The 23,546-nt window shown below is 43.7% G+C and overlaps 1 protein-coding gene across 5 annotated transcripts in view; it reads left to right on the top strand.

Moving 5' to 3' along the window:
- The first annotated feature begins 1,748 nt into the window (after positions 1–1,748).
- LOC146688533 (uncharacterized) overlaps positions 1,749–23,546 on the top strand; it is a 35,632-nt gene continuing 13,834 nt past the window's right edge. For all 5 annotated transcript variants that reach the window (XM_085438789.1, XM_085438786.1, XM_085438785.1 and 2 more), the window contains exon 1: positions 1,749–2,068. In XM_085438789.1, the coding sequence (XP_085294915.1) occupies positions 1,937–2,068 (132 nt within the window). In that variant the 5' untranslated portion in view covers positions 1,749–1,936. The remainder of the gene's footprint in view (positions 2,069–23,546) is intronic.

The following is a 23,546-nucleotide window of genomic DNA, read 5'->3' as shown; positions in this document are numbered from 1 at the left end:
AAAGTTGACCAAAGTAATTTACAAGTTATTTAATGAACAAGAGAAAGACAATAAAATAAAACATGAGAAGAAGCAAATGCGATGTTGTGACATCATATCAAAAAAAGTTACAGTATTACATTAATTTATTCAAACATTATCTAACAACATTTTAAACTACTTATTAAACATTTATCAACCTCTATCACAAAACCAGTAAATAAAAGACGGCCATAGCCAGTGTGCCCTCACCCAAAGGTGTCCTGATATGAAGCCTAGCGCTGAGCGTTTATGCCAGCACCATTTTGGTGTTTGGAACTGGATGTGACAAATGAGGAGAGGATCTGGTTGTAACCCATGCTTACTGGCTAACACCTTGTGATTAACAACATGGAGCCAATGGGAGTGTCAGATTTAGCTGTGTGAAGTGTGGTGGCGGCTTACCCACCCAAAAGCATAATGCAGTATACAGAGGTGCTTACTGCCAAACTGACAAAAGTAACTCACAGTCCAAAAAGAGAAAACATCCAAAGGCCTTAAGGAATAACTGAAGAAAGCAATTCCTGGGGAAACTAGGGAGAGCACAGCTATGTGGGACAACTCAACAAAGGACAAATGGAAATTGAGAAAATGTATGCATAAGATAATGATGGGAGGGGGAACAGTTGGGAAACAGCTGCAGACACCAGACCAAATGAAATGAGGAAGTACAAGTCAGCACATGACACAGAGAGAAATGCTTACCAAAGTAAAATGTGAGAGACGGCAGAACAAGGTAAATAATGAATGACTTCACACAAAAGGAAAACAGAGATGGAAAAACAAGGGAAGCAATACACAGGGACTCAGGGAATAAAATACAACCAACCGAACAGAACCAGATGAGAAACCAAAAACTGAAAATGTAAATAAATATGGAAAAAACAAACAAACAGGAAACTCTGCACTCTTGCACACTCTGCAAGAGTCTGGGTCCAAGACCCAATTTAATTCAATTCAATTCACTTTTATTTATACAGCACCAAATGACAACAACAGTCGCCTCAAGGTGCTTTATATTGTAAGGTTGACCCTACAATAATACATATAGAGAAAAGCCCAACAATCATATGACCCCCTATGAGCAGCACTTTGGCAACAGTGGGAAGGAAAAACTGCCTTTTAACAGGAAGAAACCTCAGACAGAACCAGGCTCAGGGAGGGGCGGGGCCATCTGTTGTGATTGGTTAGGGAGAGAGAAGGAAGACAGGACAAAGACATGCTGTGGAAGAGAGACAGAGGTTAATAACAGATATGATTCAGTGCAGAGAGGTCTGTTAACACATAGACCCAGGGACCATGACAGAGAGTAGCCTAGTTTATCTTGCTTTCTAACTCTAATGACCATAAATGTGCAAATTAAAGTTGTTTTTGCATGACCTGAAACTACCTGTCCTCAAAGGCATAAGGAAAGTGTTTAATGATGTCACAGACCTGAATATAATATGTGGCAGTATTTATAGTTATAATGTAATTAACTACATAAAATTAAATAAATTAAGTAATTAGATAAAAATCCATTAAAACAGTAAATTATGAATTCGCAGTCTAAAGCAATTCAAATAACAGTTAACATATACAAACAAAGATTATGTCCGTGATGCTAACAGTAGATATTAACTGTACATCCCCCACAGGCCTAGCCTACTTGCTAAGATAGCTATCTTTTACAGTGTTGAAGCCTGGGGGGCGTGAACGGCGGATGCAGCGGGCGCAGATGGGGAGGGGGGTCGGAACCAGGCGTACAGTAAAAAGAGAGAGAGATGTGCAAGAGTCTGCCAATAAAAATCGATCTCTTCTGCTCTAATTCACACACTAGCTCAGGTCGATACAGCCTGCCTCTCTCTCCCCCGCTGCTCTCGTTCTCTCTATCTCTCTCCACCACATACACGTACGCTCGCGGCAGCCGCCAGCTTGTATGCGTCCCTCCTCGCGCCAGAGAGTGGCCGCCTGGCTGCTCGCGCTGCCGTTGGGGAGCGGTGGAGAGGAATGCGCGCGCCGCGGCCGACTGGAGATGATCTCGTTTTGGCTGCTGTGCTGGAAGCTGTTGGTAGGTAAATAAACCAATCAACAACATTGAATAATAAAGCCGAACAGCGTCTTCCTCGTGGGTTTGCAGCTGTGTGGATGCACACCGTGTAGCCTATGAACGCGGTGTATGCGCGAGGCTCTGGCTCAGCTTGGCTTCTGTATGCACGCTTATCTGTCACGATTTTGGTGCTTTGCCCAAGTTTAGAATATTGTCTTATATAACACTGCTGGCACAGCACTCATCTGACAGAACGCAGTAGAACCAGGAGGATAATTGTATTTTTCATTAGAATTTAACTACAACGAGCAGAACAGGAGAAAATGGAACGCTAGAACCGAGTGCAACAGCATCATGGCTCCATTTATAACTCATCTTTGGTAAAACACATGATGCCTAAAGCTGCTGTGTAATCCTCTCAAAACGCACACACACACACACACACACACACACACACACACACACACACACACACACACACACACACACACACACAGAGGTGTCTGATTAAGTAATCATCATAATGCTGTCTCCAGCTGCTGATGTGGGGGCAGAGACTGCAAGGGAATTCACTATACAGGGAATATAACTCCATGTTGCGGATTTAATATGTTTTAAACCTAAAGTTCAGCTGACAAAGGTCAGTGAGGTCTACCAATAATCCAAAAGTCTGCTGGTTCAAATCTAGATAGGCAGTGTCCAGGGGCATGGATTACAGCAGAGCGCCACTACACCACTAATGACCGTGCAGGCTGTCCTCAGAAACTGAAGAAGAAACAATGCTATTTTGAATGTGCGCAGGAGCACATGTACTGACTACATTTCTATGCTACGATCAGGACATGCTCAATAAATATGGCTTCAGTAGTGTATTAGAAATAGGGGTGGGCAATATAAACGATATACGATAGAAATGATATAAATTTGGCCAACGATAGAGATTTTGACTATACCGCTCTATCGCGATAGCACATGTTGATGATGTCATCAAGCTGCGCATGTTTTGGTCGAAAGCATCGCAGCGGCTACAACCATAATCATCTGCAAATTATTGCGGGCGACAGTCATAGCAAAGAGATGAAGCACTTTTGAAATATGGCAAAAACTGCGCTTCCTCCACTTCCGTAACATTGATTCATTAATGTTGGATTCTCTCGCAGCTGCTCTGTTCCCATGTTGTTGCAGTATATTAATAACTAACCTCGTATTGTGGATGAATAATCTCAGTTGTTCTCCTGACTGAAGTTTGGCCCGTGTACAGCATCCTGCTATGCGATTGCATTTGTCCCTGACCACCAGAATCCCTCACGTTAACTTTTATCGAGTGGAAAAAAAGTTGGCGTTCATCCTCCTGCTTCACTGTGCTAATGTTATGCTAACATAGCTGTGTCACTAGCAATCACGTAGCACAACATTATATACCAGCTAGCCAAACTTCAGTAACCCTACAAACGTCACTGCTGTTTAGTTTTCTGTCTTCATTTATGTTGGAAGTGGTAGCAGAGCTGTACGTTTGAAATAGCTTCAAAAATCTCAGTCAGAACATGCTATGAAATGTTTAGGTGGAAACTAGCGAGCTAACTTCCTGTTAACTTCTAACTCCGTTAAATTTAATAAATCTGTTTTCATGGATGCCTGGATGTTAAACGTAATTGTTACACCCGATAAAGCAGAAACGCTGATGATTTAATTAAAGATGAAAGAATTTAGACCGTTTTTAACTCTCAGTGTTCGTTTGACTTTGGGACCTGAAGCGGACGGAGTTTTGGACCCAGATTACTCCGTGAAGCTCCTCACTACGGCAGCCATAATGCTCTGACAATCCATCAAGCAGTGCTGCTTACCAAAGTTGTACTAAAACATTTTTAACAGATTTCTGCAGCCAAAATCGGTTCAACGTCAGTAAGCACAATCAGAATTCATACATAAGGTACACTCTCGATTTTTGAGAAAATTAAAGGATTTTTAGTGTGGAAAACACGCTATACAGAAGAAAAGAATATATCGTGATATATATCGTTACTGCACATGCTTCAAATTATATTGCGATATGAATTTTAGGCCATATCGCCCAGCCCTAATTAGAAACTATATTCATTTGACAGATTAAAGAAATCATTTTCAGTATCAGGAGGATCTGATGTTTTCATAAACCGTCACATCCTGCTGCTCAAGCTTCTGTGAGAGGCAAGCAGATGTTGACAGCTGCTAACCAACAGTTGTTGCACAGATGAAGTCTGAGCTACTGTGAAAGGTTATTCCCTGTATATACTTTGTGCAGCAAAACTCTGGACTGTCCTGCAGAAGGCTTTATTTGCAAAAATCCAGGGTCTTCAACCCACGCAGTCATAGTGCAGCATTGTTCATTGTTATATTTTCTGCATAGTCTGCTATTTATTAGAGTTTCTGTTTATCAGGTTTTCCATGATATTATGTCCGCTTAAACCCTTAGTCAAAGGAGCTTGCCAAGAAAAGCGTCTGGACTTCTTTAACTTAAAGAAGTCCAGACGCTTTTCTTGGCAAGCTCCTTTGACTACGATGACCTGGATGACTGAGAACCTTCACAGACACTTAAACCCTTAGTTTTCCTCAGTTCTTTGTTGTGTTGTTTGTCAGCCTGCGTGTTCCAGTTTGGATCATCATCTCTGCTTTATCTCAGCTCTCTGGAATCGCTGCCTCATATAAATAAATGTTTTCGTTTATGTAAATGTGCTTTAGAGTCTGCATCTTGGGTCCTGGATTCTCCATAACTATGACATTATTGTGTTTTGGTAAGCTGGTCAAAGTTCATGAGTATTGTGTCTCATGGCTAAGAGCACACCTGCAACAGAGCTGTAAAAAGGCTATAGTCACATTCTGCTAAAAGAGTTTTGCAGATCAGAATGATGACCTTGCAGGCCAGACATGAACTCTGAAAAACAAACCCATGAATATTGATTCAAACTGGCAGATGTTGTATCAGTCAGCGAGTTAAAGCAGGGTCACTGCAAAATTAATAATAGTTTCAGCGAGAAACAGGACGGACATATTTGATTTCTGTCATGAATGGATCCAACTTTGCTCACCAGTATGTCGGTGTGTGTGAGGGAGCAAGAATGAGGGTGACTGTTGATTTCCATATTTACATAACTGCACGTCATGAAATAAGCACCAGGGCAGGACAGATGATTATGTCACACGGCTAACACGATTCAGCTCAGTTCAATTTTATTTATACAGCCCCAAATCACAACAACACTCGCCTCAATGCAATAGTGTGCAAATGGAAGAACGCAGTCTTACATATTTGTTTAATATGTGCATTGAAAGACATGTCCTGGTCAAAAATGACTCCAAGGTTCCTCACAGCATTACTGGAGGCCAAGGTAATGCCATCCAGAGTAAGAATCTGCTTAGATACCATATTTCTAAGCTTTTCAGGGCCGAGTACAATAACCTCAGTTTGATCTGAATTAAGAAGCAGAAAGTTAGCGGCCATCCAGGTCTTTATGTCTTTAAGACATTCCTGCAGTTTAACTCATTGGTGTGTGTTATCTGGCTTCATGGACAGATAGAGCTGGGTGTCATCAGCATAGCAGTGTAAATGTATGCTATGGCTTCTAATGATGCTGCCTAAGGGAAGCATGTATAATGTAAACAGAATTGGTCCTAGCACTGAACCCTGTGGAACTCCATAATTAACCTCAGTGTGTGAAGAGGACTCTCCATTTACATGCACAAACTGGAGTCTATTAGATAGATATGATAGAAACCACTGCAGTGCAGTACCTGTAATACCTACAGCATGTTCTAATCGCTCTAATAGGATATTATGGTCGACAGTATCGAACGCTGCACTGAGGTCTAGCAGGACAAGCACAGAGATGAGTCCACTGTCAGAGGCCATAAGAAGATCATTTGTAACCTTCACTAAAGCTGTGAATAACACAGAGAGACAGACAACCATTCACAATCACATTCACACCTATGGGCAGTTTAGATTCACCAAATAAGCTGACCCTACAACTGTATGTCTTTGGACTGTGGGAGGAAGCCAGAGAGAACCCACACAAACACGGGCAGTACATGCAGATCCCACAGAGGAAGGTGAAGTGGCAGTACTAACCACCATGCCACTGCCAATGCAAATTCTAGATGTAAAATGTATACATGAATTTCATTAAATAGCGACTTCCAAAATTAATTAAATTCACTTCATCGATTCTCTTCTGCTTATTGTTATCAGGGTCACAGGGACTGAATAACAACAGTAGTCACTTCAAAGTGCTTTGTTAGATAAACACCCAACAATAATAATGTGGGTCAATATAACATCAATAATATTTCCATTATTTTACATTAATTATGTTCATATTACATCAATATTACAGCAGTACTAATGAACAAAGGGGAATAGAAAAGTTATCTTAGCATCATCTAACTTACATTTAGCAATAGTACAATATAAAGAGCTATATTATACTGAGGCAAGAATGCCACTTCTGCAAGTCAGTCACCTGTCAGGGATGATGCACAATTATTCACAGCATCCCAATGTACAGTTATGGACAGGTGAGTATATGAGCGTGTTGTATAAGGCCTTGGGCCTCTTGAGACAACTGCTGTGGTGATTTGGCGCATATAAATACAACTGAATTGAACTCCATTGAATTGATAAATGTATCCGCTTATTATTATTTTTATTATTATTAGTAGTATTAGTATTATTATTATTATTACTTACTTACTTACAATTATTATTAGTAATATTTAAAGTGCCTTAACAAAGGAATTTTCCAAATATGGGATAATGAAAATACCATCTTATCTTAGTAATCTTTCTTCTCATGCAGTAAACATTGGTTGATTTTCAATGAATGCTGTGTTTCCAGTCTATAACCAATAAGTTTCAGTGACCCGAACCGAACATTTGCTTCAGATATGAGATGTCAGAATCTAATCATAATCAACATCAAATGTTTAAAGGAATGGTGTTAAATCAAAAACATTCGTGCAGGTCAATAAAAACAGAAGCCAACTTTGTGATTTTGGTAAGTTTAGGGTTTGAAGTTGATCAGTGTACTGGCATGTGTAGCAATTGTTAAAATGGGAAATAATACAACAGCAGAAAACTGTAGTTACATTAATATTTTTTGGGATGCTGTTTTTTTCCTTTTTTTCCAGGTGGTGGTTGTGTACTATCTAATTGTACACAACCCCCAGATTAGATGTACTATCTAATCTAATTGATGTGTATCTAATCTTCTGTTATTATAAATATGGAGGTGTCAATTTTTAAGTTAAAGATTTAAACAAAAATGTTGCATTAAACGCTGAGGAATTGGATACATTTTTATACACAGTCCTAAAGTGCGGTTAAGTTCACTGAAATGTGAAACCTATTTCTTCATACATTAAGTAACTAAATGTCTGGAGATGATTCCACATGGGGTATTTGCTACGGCCAAGCCAACACATCAAACTCAGTGTTGTGTTCCTCAAACCATTCCTGAACCCTTTTTGCTTTGTGGCAGGACATCTTAACCTGCTGCCATCAGGTGGTACATCTTAATGTAACATGACCCAAGGTTTCCTAGCAGAACATTGCCCAAAGCGCCACACTGCCTCCTCCAGCTTGCTTTGTTCCCATTGTGTATCCAGGAGCCAGTGGTTCCCCAGGTAAATGACACACATATACCCAGCAATGTGATGTAAAAGAAAACGTGACCTATCTGGCCACCTTCTACCAACCCAAAAAAGTTGATTCTGTTCATCTGGACATAGAGTTTTCAGTACGAGAAATGTTTCGCCACTCATCCAAGTGACTTCTTCAGTCTCAGCTGACTGCAGGTTTCCCCGCCCTTATAAACAGGACATTTGCACAATGTATCTCTGATCAATGTTCATGAGTCCCAGTCACAGAGAGTTGGGGAATGGCTGCAATCACAGCATTGTAAGATGGTGACAGATGTACCCTTAGGCCCCCCCTCCATTCAGAGATGGTCTTTCCCTTTTCACGTAAACGGCCTCCTTGACTCCGCCCTCAAACCAGCGTTCCTCCCTGTCCAGGATGTTATATCCTCATCATTGAAAGAGTGTCCACTGGCCTGTAGGTGTGAACAGACTGCAGAGTCCTGACGAGGTGGCTCTGCTGTGTTGTAGCCAGAGGTTGTTTGGTTTCCCCGATGTATAAATCCTGGCAGTCCTCCTGCACTTAACAGCGTACACTATGTTACTCTGTTTGTGTCGGGGGACCCGATCCTTGGGGTGGACCCATTTTTGGCACAGAGTGTTTTGGGGTTTAAAAGCCACAGAGACGCGGTATTTAGAGAAAATGTGTCTCTGCTGTTCCAATATTCCTAACATGTACGGGATCACTACAGGTTTTCTCTTAGGCAGCGGTTGTCTTTCTCTCCTGGATCAGCTGAAGCTTTCTTTTGGAGCCTTCCCAGCTTTGACAAAAGTCCAGCTGGGGTAACCACATTTACTCAGGGCCTTCTTGATGTTCTTCTGCCTCCCTGGCTGCTGTGTCAGTGGGGATGGTGTTCGCTCTGTGTTGTAGCGTCCTGATGACACCCAGTTTATGCTCCAGTGGATGATGAGAGTCAAACCTTAAATACCGTAGGTTTACGGTACACATCAAGAACCAGCAACTTTTTGACAATTTGCGCTACAGTAGTGCATCTGTTGGCTCGGACTACCGTATTTTCACGACCATAAGACGCACTGTACTAAAAGGCGCAGTCTCAGTTATGTGTGCCATTACTGTATTTAACACACACATAAGGCGCACTGGATTATAGGGCGCATACAAGTACCGTATGCGTATTTAAAAATAAAGCGGGAGCAAACCTGAGTTCGGTACCTTACTCACATTTTTATTACCAGTAATCGTCATCATCAACAACACACAAGCATACAAGTGTGCGTATTTAAAAATAAAGCAGGAGCAAAACAAAGTTTGGTACTCACATTTTTATCATCAATCAAACCCATCGAAGTCCTCATCCTCTGTGTCTGAATTGAACAGCTGCGCTAAATCTCCATCAAACATGCCAGGTTCACTTTCTTCACTGTCAGAGTCACTTTCCGTGCCGTGCGGCTCCTCGGAAATGATGCCGGCTTTTGCGAAAGCTCGAACAACAGTGCCAGCAGACATGTTAGCCCAAGCATCTACAATCCATTCGCAAATTGTGGCATAACTCGCCCGGCGCTGCCTTCCACTCTTGGGGAAACTGGTCTCCATCGGTCATCCATCGCTCCCAGGCCGCTCGCAGCCTTACTTTGAACGGGCGGTTCACACCGATGTCCAGCGGTTGGAGTTCCTTTGTCAGGCCTCCCGGAATGACAGCAAGCTCACAGTTCATTTGCTTCACTTGTTTTTTCACATCGGCTGTGAGATGGGCACGCATAGAGTCACAGATTAAGAGCGATTGTGATGCGTGGAAAAAACCACCTGGTCTCCTTACATACGCCTCCCTCAGCCACTCTTTCATCATTTCCTCATCCATCCAGCCCTTTTCATTTGCCTTAATGATGATTCCTGGAAACTTCTCTTTAGGCAAAGTCTTTCGCTTAAAAATCACCATAGGAAAGGCAAGGCAAGGCAAGGCAAGTTTATTTGTATAGCACAATTCAACAACAAGGTGATTCAAAGTGCTTTACAGAGACATTAGAAACAAGAACAAATAAAAAGCATGATTTAAAATTGATTAAAACAAGCAAATAAACTAACTAACTAATTAACAAACAAACAAACAAAACAGTATATAAAATCAAAACAGATTAAATCAGAGCAGTAGATAAAATCAGTAGTTAAATGTAAGTTTTGAAATTTAAGCTTAAAGTGTGGATTTGGTGCTTTATTCAAATGCAGCTGAGAACAGGTGAGTCTTCAACCTGGATTTAAATAAACTGAGTGTTTCAGCTGATCTGAGGCTTTCTGGGAGTTTGTTCCAGATATAAGGAGCATAAAAGCTGAATGCAGCTTCTCCGTGTCTGGTTCTGACTCTGGGAACTGATAAAAGACCGGATCCAGATGACCTGAGGGATCTGGAAGGTTCATACTGGGTCAGGAGGTCACTGATGTATTTTGGTCCTAAACCATTCAGAGCTTTATAGACCAGCATCAGGACTTTAAAGTCTATCCTCTGACGGACAGGCAGCCAGTGTAAAGACCTCAGAGCTGGACTGATGTGGTCCACTTTTTTGGTCTTAGTGAGGACTCGAGCAGCAGAGTTCTGAATGAGCTGTAGTTGTCTGACTGATTTTTTAGGTAGACCTGTAAAGATGCTGTTACAGTAATCAAGCCTACTAAAGATGAATGCATGGACTAGTTTTTCCAGGTCCTGTTGAGACATCAGATCTTTTATCCTTGAAATATTCTTGAGGTGATAGTAAGCTGACTTTGTTATTGTCTTAATGTGTTTTTCTAAGTTTAGGTCTGCATCCATCACTACACCCAAATTTCTCGCCTGGTTTGTGGTTTTTAGATGTATAGATTGAAGTTCTCTGGTGACCTGTAATCGTTTTTCTTTGGCGCCAAAGACTATTACCTCAGTTTTGTTTTTGTTTAGCTGGAGAAAATTGTGGCACAACCAGTCATTGATTTCCTCAATGCATTTACCAAGAGCCTGTACAGGGCCTCGGTCTCCTGGTGACATTGTGATATATATTTGTGTGTCATCTGCATAGCTGTGATAGTTTATTTTGTTGTTGTTTATAATCTGTGCCAGTGGGAGCATGTAGATGTTAAACAGAAGGGGTCCCAAGATGGAACCTTGGGGAACTCCACATGTGATACTTGTCTGCTCAGATGTGAAGTTACCTATTGATACAAAGTATTTCCTGTTTTCTAAGTATGTTTTGAACCAGTTTAGTGCAGTTCCTGAAAGACCTGCCCAGTTCTCCAGTCGTTTGAGTAATATGTTGTGGTCAACTGTATCAAATGCTGCACTGAGATCCAGTAAAACTAGGACTGACATTTTTCCACTGTCTGTATTCAGACATATGTCATTAAACACTTTGGTCAGAGCGGTTTCAGTGCTGTGGTTCTGTCTAAAACCTGACTGGAAGGCATCGTAGCAGTTATTCTGTTTTAAGAAGTAACTGAGCTGTTGAGAAACTGCTTTTTCAATGATCTTACTTAAAAACGGGAGATTTGAGATCGGCCTGTAGTTGTTCATTTGTGTCTTGTCAAGATTGTCCTTTTTCAGTATAGGTTTGATTACAGCAGTTTTTAGTGATTCTGGAAACACACCTGATAATAAAGAAAAGTTGACGATCTGTAACAGGTCTGACTCTAAAGTCTTTGAGACCTTTTTGAAAAAACTTGTTGGCAGGACATCTAAACAGCAGGAGGAGGAGTTCAGTTGACCTAAGATGTCCTCCAGGTCTTTGCTGTTAATAGGTTGAAACTGTTTCATGGTGTTTAAACAGTTTTTCGGTGGACACAGTACATATCCTGGATCTGCTGTTGATGTACCAATTGCTTGTCTAATTTTTTGGATTTTGTCTGTGAAGAATTTGGCAAAGTCATTGCAGGCCATGGTTGAATGAAGTTCAGCTGCCGCTGGCACAGGAGGGTTTGTTAGCCTGTCAACTGTAGAAAATAAGACCCGAGCATTATGGCTGTTTTTAGTGATGATGTCAGAGAAGTAGGACCTCCTTGCATTCCTCAGTTGTAAATTATAATTGTGAAGTTTCTCTTTATAGATGTCATAATGAACCTGGAGGTTTGTTTTTCTCCATCTGCGCTCAGCTTTCCTACACTCTCTTTTTTCATTTTTCACCAGTGTGAAGTTTCTCCATGGAGACTTTTTCCTTCCAGAGATAACCTTCACCTTAATGGGAGCAATAGTGTCCATTACATTTAACATGTTAGCATTGAAGCTATTGACGAGCTCATTGACTGACCCTCTGGACAGGTCGGGTGTTAATGGGAAGACCTGGTTAAAAATTGCACTACTGTGTTCAGTTATACACCGTTTTGTGATCACTGTTGTTGATATATTTGTGTGGGCTGAGATTTTACTTTCAAAGAAAACACAGTAATGATCAGACAGGCCCACATCAGACACAGTAATGTTTGAAATGCTCAGGCCTTTGGAGATCAGTAGGTCAAGAGTGTGTCCTCTATTATGTGTGGCCTCTGTTACATGCTGAGTCAGCCCAAAGTTGCCCAGAGTGTTACTCAGGTCTTTAGTCCCTTTGTCCTGAGGGTTGTCCACATGAATGTTAAAATCCCCAGCAATAATTACACAGTCAAAATCAACACAGATCACAGACAGCAGTTCACTGAGGTCATTAAAAAAGTCTGTGCAGTATTTGGGAGGCCTGTAAACATTAAGAAACACAACTTTGGATGGGGCCTTCAGCTGTAAAGCCACATATTCAAAAGACTGAAAACTTCCAGGAGATAGCTGCTTACATTGAAATGATTCATTAAATAAGACAGCAACCCCTCCTCCTCTCCTGCTCGCCCTGACCTCACTGATAAAACTGTAGTTAGGAGGGGTCGTCTCGATGAGAACAGCTCCACTGTTACTTTGGTCCAACCAAGTTTCAGTTAAAAACATAAAATCAAGGCTGTGCTCATTGATTAAATCATTAATTAAAAATGTTTTCCCAGCTAGAGATCTAATGTTTAATAAAGCCAACTTAAGTGTTTTAGAGGTATTACTTGTCCCCTCGTGTTTGGGAGCAGTCTGTGGCACACAAGGTATGTTTACTATGTTTAAAGATCTTTTAGAGTGCATCTCTCTGTGTTTTGACCAGGCCACATGTCTCCTGTCACCTAAAAGTACAGAAATTTTAAAACCTTCTAGTAAACAGGGTCCCAGCTTCTCCTGGGAAAAGTCACCACTGCCATAATCCTCACAGCCCCGACCCTTCACACATCACGCATCAGACTGCGGAGACAGGGCATGAAGAGGAACTAAGGGGGGCGAGGCTGGGCAATGTGACTTCGATTGCTCTGTTGAGGGTGGGGCTCGATGGCGAACCTTTGGCCGCTCTGGTGGGGGGTTTATGGGGGACAAAAAGGGATTGGGACGGGGGGTAGATCTGAGCCCAGCATTGACCCGCTCCATCATCTCCTCAGTGAATTTCAGGTGTGGGGAGGAGGGAGAAAGGGAGGGGGAGGAGGGTGATGGCCTGTCAGGGGTTTGGGGGACTGGGGAAGGTCGTGGTCCCTTGTCCTGGTCGTTGGTGTTGTTGAGAGAGTTGGAGGCAAATAGGGACCCCTCTTCTTGCCTTAGATGTCTCTCCTTTCTGAGGCTCTTCCTCAGATGCCATGGATGTCTCTCCTTTCTGAGGCTCTTCCCGGGTGGGGGCAGATGGAGCTCCTCCTCAAGGTTTCTGCTGGGCCTTGTCTGTTCTTGGAGTACTGTTTGTTCCTCTTTATGAGATAACTCCTCGTTTATCTCAGCCTTGGCACCAAGCACGGATGGATGACGTATGGAATAAAACAAGTTGGAGGTGAACAGTTTCACCCCTGACTTGTTAAAATTAAATCCATTTGCTTTGAACAGATGCTTGCGTTCCCAAAAAATATTAAAGTTGTCGATAAAGTGCACTGAGTGGTCAGCACATGCTGATATAAGCCATTTATTCAGTGTAAACAACCTGCTGAATCTCTCGTCTCCTCCTCTGACCGGCGGTACAGGTCCACTGATGAATACAGCTGCATTCAGAGAGTTTACAGTATTTAATAATCCAGTAAAGTCCCGTTTCAGAACCTCCGACTGTTGTTTGGACACATCGTTTGACCCTGTATGCAGAACAATGTTTGTCACAGTTGGATGTTCATCTGCAATTTGAAGAATTCTCTCCTTCAGGTTGTTGACCATATCGTTAGGAAAGCAGAGGACTTTAGTGTTCTTACCGCACATCCTTTGTACATCCTTTACAGCAGAGTCACCCACAATCAGAGTTTCAGGCCTAGCCTTTAGCTTTCCCTGTGGCCTTTCACTTTTCAACAGATTTTCAGACCTTATTTCGCTGCTTTTAGATGGATGGTTGTCCGATATAGATCCAGGGTCCTTTGATAGTGGAGCAAATCTGTTCTGCAGTTTCACATTCAGTTGTTTTGGAGGTTTGTTGTTAACCTTCCTATTCACGGTTGTCCAGTCCTGTTTCCTCCCGTATACAGGGGTAGAAGAGCTTCTCTGTCTCGTAGGAAGTGAAGGCCAGTCGGTTTCAGAGATTTCAGCTCGCTGTGCCCTGCCTGTGATACGTCCTCCCCCTTCCAGGAGACATGATTTATGTCTTGGTTTTGCACCAAGACAGTCTAAGGGGGGATTATCACTTGAGGATTTATAATAATGCACAGAGTCTACTTTCTTGGTCATGTTATCTGTGCTCCTTAGCTGTGTACTAGCTTGCTCATCGCCATTGTTTTGAATCAAAGGCAAGGTTGTTTCATTTCCACACAGTCCATTTACCTCCACGTTTACTTCTAAGCGATGAATTTTTGTCTCCAGTACTGCAATCTTCTGCAGGAGGCTGTGGTAGTCATCTGTGGAGAGGGAAGGCATCTTGTTGCTAGTTAGCCTAGCGGTTAGCACCTTTCCAGGCTATTGAGGCTGCTCGGTGCCCAGACGCTGTAATCAGGCTTCAGCTGTGTCTAGGCCACAGACACACGGAGCGCTGAGGACAAGGTAACCATAAAATGTTGCTGTTTCTGTTAAGAACACTCTAGTCCTAATGATCTACAAGTGTCCAGAAGTTATTGCAGGTAAGCTCACACGGAAAAAAGGGACAAAATCAGCATAAAAATCAATAAAAATCAATATAAGAAGCAAAGCATTCAAGAGCAAAGAGATGAAGCGTCCACACTCACAAAGGGGAGGAGCTGCGGTTTTTCGGCAGCTCCTCCCCTTGCGGCAGTTTCTGTCCATTAGCATGGCAGCCAAGCACAACAGTAAAAGAAGACTTTTCGTGCCCCGTTGTGCGTATCGCTACCGTGCTTGTCCCCTTCTTCTCTACAGTGTGACTCACCGGGATGTCAAAAGTGAGCGGCACCTCGTCCATGTTTGTGATGTGGCTGGGCTGGATGTGTTTGGCGGCGATGTGTTTGCTGCAGTAGGAGCGGAAGATGGCCAGCTTTTCCTTATAATCCGCTGGAAGTTGCTGCGCTACCGTAGTCCTGGTCCGGATGGAAAAATGGCACCGTTTCATAAAACGAAAGCACCAAGATGGACCTCCTTGGAAATGTTCAATGTTCATCTCTTCAGCTAGTGAAACTTCTTTGAGCCGAATGGTGACCGTCGAAACGCTTCTCCCGCTCGTTCTTTGCTCGATGATCCACCGCTCGAGTCTTTCCTCCAACTCGGGCCACCTCGCCTTATGTCCGCGGAAACTCAGCTGCGTTTTCTTGACCTGCCGGAGCTTGTTTTCTAGCTTCCTCCATTTGCGAACCATCGATTCGTTAATCTTAAATTCTCTCGCCGCTGCTCGATTTCCATGTTCCTCCGCATAGCTGATGGCCTTCAGTTTAAACTGTGTTTCATAAGCGTGTCTCTTTGCCATTTTCTTTTCTTTTTTTTTTGCTTGTCCCGTTTGGCTCTTTTGCCATCAGAATCGTTGTCTAAAGGCAAAGAAAGATGCCCAACGGATTTACTTTACCAAATTGACCATCCCAGCCCTGCCGTAATGGTCCATTTGATTCACCTTTTATTGTTTATTTTATTTTCACTTACTGAATACGGGACAGACTTGACTGGGGGAAAGAAGGGGAGAAAGAAAGAGGGAAGGAGAAACAGCTGAGAAGAGGGACGGGGAGAAGGACAAAAAACAAAAACCAACAGAAGGTTCAAGGTTCAAGGTTCTGTATTTGTCACATGCATAGTTATACAAGTATAACACACAGTGAAATGTAGCCTGACACGCTCCTCGACATATGCAAAAATTGGGGGGGGGGGGGGGGGGTGTAGAGGAAGAACATTATATATATATATATATATATACATACATACAGTATATACACTGGGTGAATGTGCAGTAGTAGCAGCAAGCAGGTGAATTCTGTACATTAATATGAATAGACATCTGACTATTTTACAGGATAGACAATGTAAACATATTTAAAATTAAAGGAATTGAAATGTACATTGTGCCTTGGTTTAGTGTCTGGAAGAGTCCTGTCTCAGTCAATTATAGATGATGTGAGAGGGCGGGTGTGTGTGTTTAGGGCACGGATGGCTTGGGGATAGAAGCTCCTCTTGAGTCTCTCTGTCCTTGCCCGGAAGATGCGGAACCTTCTACCAGATTGCAGAAGTTGGAACAGTTTGTTGCCAGGATGGGACGGGTCCTTCAGTATCTGCGCTGCTCTAGTCCGGCATCTCCTGGTGTAGGTGTCCTGAAGCGCGGGGAGAGCAATCCTGCAGCAGCGTTCTGCTGTACGGATCACTCTCTGGGGAGCTTTTTGGTCCTTCATACAGCTGTTCCCAAACCACGATGTCATGTTCTGTGTGAGGATGCTCTCCACAGCGCCTGTATAGAAAATCCTGAGGATCTTTGGAGAGACCCTGAACTTCCTCAGTTGTCGTAGGTGATACAGGCGCTGCCTAGCCTTTTTGGTCTGGACCTGAATGTGGGCAGCCCATGTCAGGTCTGAGGAGATGTGGACACCAAGATACTTGAAGGACTGCACCCTCTCCACTGGAGCTCCATTGATGATAATGGGCTTGTAGTCTCTGTGCTGACCCCTTCTGAAGTCCACCACCAGCTCCTTGGTCTTGCTGACGTTCAGCTGGAGGTGGTTGTCCTGGCACCACGATGCCAGATTCTTCACTTCATCCATGTAGGCCGCCTCATCGTTGTTGGAGATGGCACCCAACACCACTGTGTCGTCAGCAAACTTCACAATGGTGTTGGAGCCATGGGTGGCCACACAGTCTGAAGTGTAGAGGGAGTAGAGCAGTGGCGAGAGGACACATCCCTGAGGTGCTCCTGTGTTGATGGTGATGCTGTTGGAGAAGCACCTGCCCACCCTCACCACCTGAGTTCTGCCAGTGAGGAAGTCCAACACCCATGCACACAGACGGCTGTTAAGTCCCAGATCCCTCAGCTTTGTGAACAGTCTGCAGGGCACTATTGTGTTAAACGCTGAACTGTAATCAGCAAACAGCATTCGCACATAGTTACCCTGTTTCTTGTCCACGTGGCTGAGAGTGGTGTGTAGGACGTGGGCGATGGCATCATCTGTGGATCTGTTGGATCTGTAGGCGAACTGCAGCGGATCTGTGGTGTCTGGGATGGAGGAGGAGATGATGTTCTTCAGCAGCCTCTCAAACACCTTCATTACTACCGAGGTCAGTGCAACTGGCCGGTAATCGTTCAGGGATGAGGGTTTGCTGTTCTTGGGCACAGGGATGATGGTGGATCTTTTGAAGCATGTGGGGACCACAGACTTCGCCAGGGACTCATTGAAGATGTAAGTGAACACACCTGCTAGCTGGTCAGCACAGCAGCGCAGCAGACGGCCGGTGATGCCGTCTGGCCCTGCCGCTTTCCTTGTGTTCACTCTCCTCAGTGCCGCTCGGACGTCATGCTCCGCGATGCTGGTCACCGGTCTCTCGCTGATGACGTCACTGTCCTCGGTAGTCAGGCGGTAGATAGCATTAGCCGCCTGGCTAACCTCGAAACGGGCGTAGAACCGATTCAGCTCGTTGGTGAATGCAGAGTCGGCGTTGATCGGCGCAGTGTCCCTGGCTTTGTAGTCCGTAATGGTGCGTAGTCCGTGCCACATACTCCGTGTGTCGCCCTGGTGGAAGCGGGACTCCACACGTTCCCGGTACTGGCGTTTGGCATCTCTCACCGCGCGCCGCACGCTGTATGAGGCCGCTTTGTAGGCGCTCATATCGCCAGTGGCGAGACCCGCGTTGTAGGAGGCGGGTGAGCAGAAAAAAAAAAAGAAAGAAATAAAAAATGCATATATCAATCACCTGGATCACCTGCTGAGAAAGAAAAAAGAAAACAAGCAGAAGAGAACAAGAGTAATAGAATAAACAGCATCACAATGATATATGGGAATATGACAGTAAATACTAAATATTAAACATTATTGTGCAGCACATAATATCAACAGAACACAGTGTGCTTTGAGGTAGGAGCCAAAAAGGGTGTAGTTTGTGGGTGTGATCACCCGTGTGTACACCTGTGAGCATGGACGCGCTTGTTTTTAAAAGGTTCCTTCATGTAATGATCTGCTAGAGGGTGTGGGGGGGGGGGGGGGGCCACAGCCCCGTCCTCCAGGGCATGAAGCAGGTATGGAGGAGATCAAAACTCCAGACATCCAGAGGCCCCCAGAACACAAGAGACCAAGGAAGACCAACAGAGGGGCAGCCGCGCCACTGTCCCAGAAAGAGCTGAGGAGAGTCCCAGATGAGGGCTCACTCAGCAGCCGCGGAGCAGAAGCCAGGGGGAGTTGCAGTGACGCGCCTGTGAGCTCCGCCGGCAGCCAGCCGTGCCTGAGTGACCGAGCCCCAGGCCGAGAGGCCGGGGGCACCCCACCTCCGAAGTGGCCCGAGCGAGCCCCAGGCTCCAGGCCCCGATAAGCGGCCGCCAAGGAGTGAGCCGGTGTGTACCTGGACGCCCATCCCCGGACACAAAGAACCACCAACGCACCGATGTCTGAGGGAGTCCGCCACTGGCAGGGGAAGTGGTGGTAGGGGGAGATAGGCCTCCAAACCTTGGAGGGCCTGAGATGTCCCCAGAGAGGTGGCGCCTGACACCCAACCTGACATATAGACACAGAAATACAGGCACACACATATACAAACATCCATTCCCACCCTCATGCTCTCATATGCACTTACTCCACACTCAACCAACGTGGAGACAAACATAAAGAGACGCTGTACACACGATCACACTCCCCAAGCGTACTCTACAAACCGGGACTAGGTACCCTTTGCCATTTTCAGGGTTGTTAAAACAACGATGTTCCACATAATGCACATACCTGTCCTTTTATACAGGTATGTGCGATTGTCCGGTATATACGATCAACGCCCACACTTCACCCTTTAGCGTTCTCATGGTGTTCTCTACTACGTCCTCCTTACAACACACAGGGCGCACTGCGCTATAGGGAGCGCCGTACTTTTTGAAGAAAATCCAAGACTTTTAAGTGCGCCTTATGGTCGTGAAAATACGGTACACGGCCCAGCCTTCCCTCTCCTTGTGCATCAGTGAGTCTTGGTTACCCATGACCCTGTCACTGGTTCACCACTATTCTTCTTTGGAACACTTTTGATAGATACTGAACACTGCAGACCTGGAACATGAAAGCTGTAGTGTTAGAGATGCTCTGACCCAGTCATCTAGCCATCACACTTGCTCAAAGCTTTACACATACTCATATTTGCTGATTTAAAAAATCAGCTTTGAGGACAAAATGCAAAAGCAAACACAAAAACCAAAGCACAAGCACAAAGAGACTTAGCAAAATCAACACAGGGATTTTATTTTAGAAACATGAACGGGTAGAAATCAAGGCTGAAACCTGACTGCTCATTACTGCCTTGGTTACCTGTTGAAGTTCAGGGTCTTTCTGTTAGGCTGGGGTTGACTTTCACTCAGCTTTAACATCGCTCTGGGTGCTGGTGCACAGACATGCTTAACTGGGACCAGTGGATTTTCTATCCCTTTCTGGTGAGGTCATGAACGCATCCACACACTTTCCCAACAGGTTATTAAACCCGAGCCAATCTGTCACCACAATTAAGGGATGCATCCAGTGTGAGCTAACCGCAGCCTATGGGATATTTGTCCCCATTAGGGGTGGGCGATATAAACGATATACAATAGAAATGATATAAATTTGGCCAACGATAGAGATTTTGACTATACCGCTCTATCGCGATAGCGCATGTTGATGATGTCATCAAGCTGCGCCTGTTTTGGTCGAAAGCATCGCAGTGTCTACAACCATTATCATCTGCAAATTATGGCGGGCGACAGTCATAGCAAAGAGATGAAGCACTTTTGAAATATGGGGAAAGCCAAAAACTGCGCTTCCTCCACTTCCGTAACATTGATTCTGTTAGGATGCCAGGGTTTTTGAGTTTATTATATTATTTATAATTTCTAGTCTTTGGGTTTTTGTTAGAGTCATGTCTTATGGTTTGTCTCTGTGTAATCCTTAGTTGCTGTCTCCCCTGTCCGCTATATCCCCGTGTCCAGTCAGTGTCTGTGTCTGCCCTGGTCCCACGTCTCTGTTCCCTCTGTTGTAGTGCCTGCATGTGAGTCTGTCTTTGTTCAGTCTGTGTTATGTGTTTCCTGTTTTACTTTGAAGGTCTCTGTCTTATCTCAGTGTGTTCGGTTTACGCTTCCTGGTCTCGTCAGTTCTGATTTGCCCCAGCTGTGTTTCCCTCCAGTTGTCCATTCCCTGATTGCTCCCTCTATGTATTTAAGCCCTGTGTTTCAGGTTGTCATTGTTGGGATCTACTGTTTATCTAGCTGTGTGTTCTGTCAGTCTTCCGGTGTAAGTTTATTTTGATATTTCCAGTTATGTTAAATTTGAGTTTAACATTAAAGCTGTTTTGAGTTCAAGTTTTGCCTCCGAGTGTCTGCACCTTGGGTCCTATTCCTGTCTGCACGCAGCCGTTCCATAACATTGATTCATTAATGTTGAATTCTCTCGCAGCTGCTCTGTTCCCATGTTGTTGCAGTACATTAATAACTAACCTCGTATTGTGGATGAATAATCTCAGTTGTTGTCCTGACTGAAGTTTGGCCCGTGTACAGCATCCTGCTATGCGACTGCATTTGTCCCTGACCACCAGAATCCCTCACGTTAACTTTTATCGAGTGGAAAAAAAAGTTGGCGTTCATCCTCCTGCTTCACTGTGCTAATGTTATGCTAACATAGCTGTGTCGCTAGCAATCACGTAGCACAACATTATATACCAGCTAGCCAAACTTCAGTAACCCTACAAACGTCACTGCTGTTTAGTTTCATTTATGTTGGAAGTGGTAGCAGAGCTGTACGTTTGAAATAGCTTCAAAAATCTCAGTCAGAACATGGTATGAAATGTTTAGGTGGAAACTAGCGAGCTAACTTCCTGCTAACTTCTAACTCCGTTAAATTTAATAAATCTGTTTTCATGGATGCCTGGATGTTAAACTTAATTGTTACACCTGGTAAAGCAGAAACGCTGATGATTTAATTAAAGATGAAAGAATTTAGACCGTTTTTAACTCTCAGTGTTCGTTTGACTTTTGGACCTGAAGCGGACGGAGTTTTGGACCCAGATTACTCCGTGAAGCTCCTCACTACGGCAGCCGTAATGCTCTGACAATCCATCAAGCAGTGCTGCTTACCAAAGTTGTACTAAAACATTTTTTAACAGATTTCTGCAGCCAAAATCGGTTCGAGGTCAGTAAGAACAACCAGAATTCATACATAAGGTACACTTTCGAGTTTTGAGAAAATTAAAGGATTTTAAGTCCTTATAGTGTGGAAAAATACGTTATACAGAAGAAAAGAATATATCGTGATATATATCGTTACCGCACATGCTTCAAATTATATCGCGATATGGATTTTAGGCCATATCGCCCAGCCCTAGTCCCCATGCACTTACCTAACATCCACCCACTCGCTCTCCAACAATGCCACACAAGGGTATGTGCGAGCCAGGGTCCACCATAGCCTGTCCTCCAACAGCTGGTGCTGGTGCACTGCTGCCTGCTCCATGCACATGACGGACTGGGTACAAGAATGCCTGGGTTTCAGCATCACTTGTAAAGTGAGGACCCTGTATCCACAGCGTTGGAGATCATTGGAGGCTTTATTTCCAATCATGCTTTTCTAATTACAGTGCTGTCGGGATGCTTCAGCTTCTTCCCTCAGCCTGAGCTGCCGGCTCATGTGTTCTGGTCAGCCTCCTTCACACCACACCCTTAACCCACTACTCCACCTCAGCTATGAACATAACCAACAATTGAAATTCAAAATACTGAGTCGCCACTTTACCTCTTGCTTTTACCTCCTTACGCAGATGCAGGGTATATCCTGGACAGGTCCACCACAGCAGATGCACACTCTCAAATCCACACCTGTGGAAAATTTAGTATAAACAGTCCCTAGCATTTATGTCTTTGGGCTGTGGGATAAAACTGGAGTTTCTGGACAGAATCCATGCAAGCCCACAGATGAACTGTTAGCTAAAATCAATGGACAGCTGTTATACTTGGAAAGCTTAAAGTAGGGGAAGAATTGCAGAATAAGGCTACAACAGTTACAGGCTAACTGCCAGCATAGTTAAAACCCATGCATAATATTACGAAAGCTGGAAGTGCAGGGTTAATAGTTAAAGTGTAAACAAAATGATTTGTGAGCTGGGATGGTTGGCCTTGGTAGATGCACGCAACCTTTTCCATGAATTTGATTAAAAATGCCATGGATAGAACAACGTGTCTAAATAAAGCAGTGAGAGCTCAGGATGAAAAGTAATTTTGTTCCCCTATGAATCAAAATGTAAGTAAATGTTTCCGCCTATGCGCATTCACTCAGTTTGTACTACGGCTTAATGTTAATTGATGCAGAGAGACGTTAATCATCTGTTATGCAGCATACTGGAAATGACATCTCTTCAAAGTAAATGCCTTCAGAGACTCATCACATCAGAATTAATTGAGGTTGTTGAGTAAAACTAAAGCCCCTTTCACTCATGGACTTTATGCCGTCTGGAATCATTTCCAGTGCTGGAAATGCAGAAGAGGACAAGAAACAGGTCATCTTCATAAGTGTTTGTGATAAATCCTGTTGGGTAGAACTTTTAGAAACCAGAGAGGTGCTGCATGAAAAAAGCATTACTCCACCGAGAAATTCTGATGACTTTACTGCCACAAACTTGTTACAAACTATAGCTGCATTGGCACTGATCCAGTGTTGTAGTTGACACATTGGTGCAGGTATGCATGTCATGGGCCATTGATGCAGAGGACTCTGTCTTCATATGTTTTAGTTTATATTTGCTCGGTGTCATTTTAGTTCCTACGTTTGCTGTTTATGAATGTTATACCATAAATGTGCTGTTATGCAACTAAAGAAGTTTTTGTATGAAGTCACTTTATTCACGCAACCAAGGAGAAGTGATGGGCTATAATATGTGATCTCTCTTCACACAGTGGGACTGAACTGAAAAGGAACTGACTTTAGCAGCTTGCCTGCCTCTGCAGCTATACTTAGTGTTACCATAGCAACACCTCCCATCTGTCACCAGCACATGCTTTTAACGACAGACCATAATAATATGCAAACCCACTCACAGCCAACGCAGTGCCACCATGGTAATGAGAGGATGGCTTGAGTTTATCTCATCAAACATATGAGGCCATGTGCAGTACTGTACCTTGATGTACTCATGAGTATGTGGATGGTTATATATTCAAATATATTCAGTAATTGTTGAGTAATTGTATATTTGCATATGCCTTATTATAGTGTAAGTTTAACAGTGTAGCTCAGTGTGTGTTGAATTAACCAAGTGTTTCTACTTTAATCTTA

Source organism: Copadichromis virginalis, linkage group LG18 (assembly GCF_057382275.1).
Source record: "Copadichromis virginalis isolate Kocher_CV1m ecotype Utaka linkage group LG18, C_Virginalis_male_GT1.1, whole genome shotgun sequence".
Lineage (NCBI taxonomy): Eukaryota > Metazoa > Chordata > Actinopteri > Cichliformes > Cichlidae > Copadichromis > Copadichromis virginalis.
The sequence above is the reverse complement of the archived record's forward strand: the minus strand, read 5'-3'. Positions and strand labels throughout refer to the sequence as shown.